Below are 3053 nucleotides of genomic sequence, written 5' to 3'. Positions count from 1 at the left end.
CCGGGCACGCGGACAGCAGCAGCAGCGGCGCGGGACTCGCGCCACCAGGGCCCGGCTCCAGAGACTCGCGGCGCAGCACGCGCAGCTCGGCGCCCACCACCTCGTCAGCGTCGGGAAGGCTGGACACGTCGAACAGGAAGCTCTGGCCGGTCTCGGCGGCAGGTTCGTCTGCAGGGGACCGGCAGAGAAAGAGAGAAGGAAAGAAGTGAGAGCGAAGCCCGCACTCCCTCCGGCCGCGGCACCTCCGAACTGCAAGTGGCCCGGCCACCCCTGAGCCGGCGCCCGCCCCTACGTCTCAGCCCCAGCCTCGACGCTGCCAGCCTGGCCCAAAGCAAAAGGAGGCTTCGCCGGCACTGTCAGCACCAGGGCTTTGGGCCATCGTGCCGTGAGTTACGGCACGGCGACAACCCACGGATACCACACATCGCTGAGCCTGGGGGCCAGGAGCGCATCCCCGCACCCGGGACCCGGACTGACGACCTCTACAGTTCCGCTGCCTCCTCCAGAGCCATGGGTTTGCCGGGACAGGGTCGGAGGCCAGACCTCCGGGCCAGGAGGACCGAGGCCCGGTGAGCGGATCAGAAGCCGTGCGCCCCTTGCTGAGGTCCCGCGCTGCGTGGGGACCGCTTGATGTTAACCTGCTGAGCCCCCGGGACAGCCGCCGCGAGTTCTTGCTGTGCGAAAACGGAAACGTCCTGTCCCCCTGAAAACTCTTTCCTCTTCTGCCACCTCTCTCGCCCTTCCCAGCCTGGACAAACCCGCCGACCACCACATCCCATGCAGGCTGGGGCCCGGCGGGTCGTCCGGAAAGGGAATACGGCAGCAGGCTGCAGAGACTCCCTGGTCCAACCTCCTCGCTTTGCCGAAGGGGACCCGAGGCCCAGAGGGGGCCAGGCTCGCCCAAGGTCGCACAGCAATGAGCGCGGCTGGTCGCGATCGATCGAGAACCCAAGTTTCGGCTCCTCAAGGCACCCCGCCGCCTCCGAAGGAGGGGAAAGGCGGCAAAGGAGCCGGAGGAACTGCTTGGAAAGGGGACGGCCTTGCTGCAGTGAGGGCAGCGGCCCCGGTGAGGTCTCAGCCAGGGCCCGCTGGTCCCACCGCGGGCTTATTCCTCCCCTCTCTTGTAACTTATCGAGGGCTTGGGGTTTTATTTCTGGTTGTGGGCACTTTTTTTCTTTGGGGGCTCAGAAAAAAAAAATTTAAATACTACCAAGCAGCAGATAAGGAGCTCCCTTTGAAGGGGGTCATATGGTTTCGTTTTACCCCAAACTCAGAGAGATTTGAGGGATTTATTTGCTCACCAGCTACGGATGCCAGGCCCTGATGCCTTCAGTCCGAGGTGTGGACTCTGTCTGTGGCCTTTGGGGACCCCAAGCAACTCTGCTGCAAGTCGAAGCTCAGGGTGGAGAGGGAGGCAGGAGAGCCACTGGGCAAGTGCTCCCCTCCCCTGCTTTCTCCCAAGGCCTTGCCTGAGCACTTTCTCTAACTTCCCCTGCAGCCCCTCGCCGGCCTTCCCTGCTCCGGGGCCCTAGCTGTGCTCCCCCATGAGGGAGGAAGGAGAGGCAGCCTCCCAGGCCTTGCCAGCCAAGTGGAGCTCACTGAGTAAAAGATTTAACTCCAGCTGATGCCATGGTAGACCTAGCTTGAACTAACCCTGTGCACACACCACACACACCGCCTCCTGCAACCTGGGAAACCAAAAGGTAGTGGCAGCCTTAAGTCTGAGGCCTTCCCTGGCCCTGTGCACCAGGACTGGGGCTTCCTATGAGAATTCAGCTTCCAGTCCGGATGTCATGTCAGGCCTCAGAGAATGCTTGATAGTTCTGATGAACCACAGGGCCATGTGGGCCCAGGATTTCCATGCACCCAAAATAAAGCCGTCTGTGCTAGGCATTATGTGTGTTGAGGGTGGGGAGGATGGATGATCTGTTTTCCCAGGCTAGGACCCAAAGTGCACAGCCTGTCAGTGGTTCCCGGCAGGGTCCACCTCGGACCTGCAGCACTTACTTTTCAACCCTATTCGCCATTCTTTCCCTCCTGCCTCCCAGGCTGGGTCTCTGGCTGGATGGAATTAGGGCCGAAATTACTTGCATTTCCGCCTGAAATTAGTTAAATTTTCCCTATCTGTCTGCTTTAATGATTTCAATGGAGATTAATAAAATCCAGATGACACACAGCAACCACCACACGTCCTCACCCACGTCTTACCTTTGGAGGGCCCAGGGCAGAGTAAGGTTGGGCACTTGGTCCAAGAGAGGCCTGCATTCCTGCACGGTCTCCCCCAGCGGCCTCTCTTCCCCACACAACCAGGGTCCTGGACCTCTGGCTCTCCCGGGGCCCAGCACAGGGCACACACATTGCTTGCTACACACTTTGCCACCACCCCGGCAGCTTGCCGAGAAGGGCCCTTCCTCATACCTGGTGATGAGACCAGCCTCTCCCTCTCAGGGGTCATTTATTTTTGTCTGATACCTGCCTCTGCCCCGGATTCCCCTAGGTTTTTCCCAATTTGTGCGGATCCCACGAGACTGGGAGCTGCAGAAATTGCAGCAAGGACGCAGCCACCACCATCATCATTGCGCAGTCCCTCTTGAGACCTCCGAAGTCCCCACTCCTGTCCTCCTTTCTTCTCTGAGGGCTCTGGGCCCGAGGCAACTCCAGACCCTTCCCCCCAAAAGAGGATCTTGGACTCAGCCTGCCTCCTCGATGGGACCGGCTGGCCGGCAAGGCCAGGGCACCCCGGCACAGGAGCCCGCTCAGCCCTCTGGGGCCAGGCCCTGCAAGTTGCCGCGACTCGCGCTGCAATCCAGGCGCAGCTGTTGCGGGTGCGTTGGCCTTGGCGAAGTTTCTTTCTAACAGCTGAGGCCGGGACGTGCGGGACCGAGGCCCCGAAAGGGATGCAGCAGGGCACGACTCCGGGGACCGGACGGGATGGGCGGGCGCAGAAGAGGCTTAAGTACCTTGAGTCGCCTGGTCCACGAAGCCGGTGATTGTGTCCGCGCGGCCGTGGCCGAAGGCGGAGGTGGCGGCTGTCCCGGCCGGAGCCCTCCCGG

General features: G+C 61.5%; 1 protein-coding gene across 1 annotated transcript in view; it reads right to left on the bottom strand.

Moving 5' to 3' along the window:
- The window catches only part of GDF7 (growth differentiation factor 7), a 4380-nt gene that overhangs the window by 840 nt on the left and 487 nt on the right, over positions 1-3053 (bottom strand). The window contains exons 2-3 of the mRNA XM_008573421.1: positions 2961-3046; positions 9-168 (exon numbers count right to left, since the gene is read on the bottom strand). Of these exons, the coding sequence (XP_008571643.1) occupies positions 9-168; positions 2961-3046 (246 nt within the window). The remainder of the gene's footprint in view (positions 1-8; positions 169-2960; positions 3047-3053) is intronic.

Source organism: Galeopterus variegatus, unplaced genomic scaffold (genome assembly GCF_000696425.1).
Source record: "Galeopterus variegatus unplaced genomic scaffold, G_variegatus-3.0.2 Scaffold52, whole genome shotgun sequence".
Taxonomy (NCBI): domain Eukaryota; kingdom Metazoa; phylum Chordata; class Mammalia; order Dermoptera; family Cynocephalidae; genus Galeopterus; species Galeopterus variegatus.
This window is presented reverse-complemented; position numbering and strand designations above follow the sequence as displayed.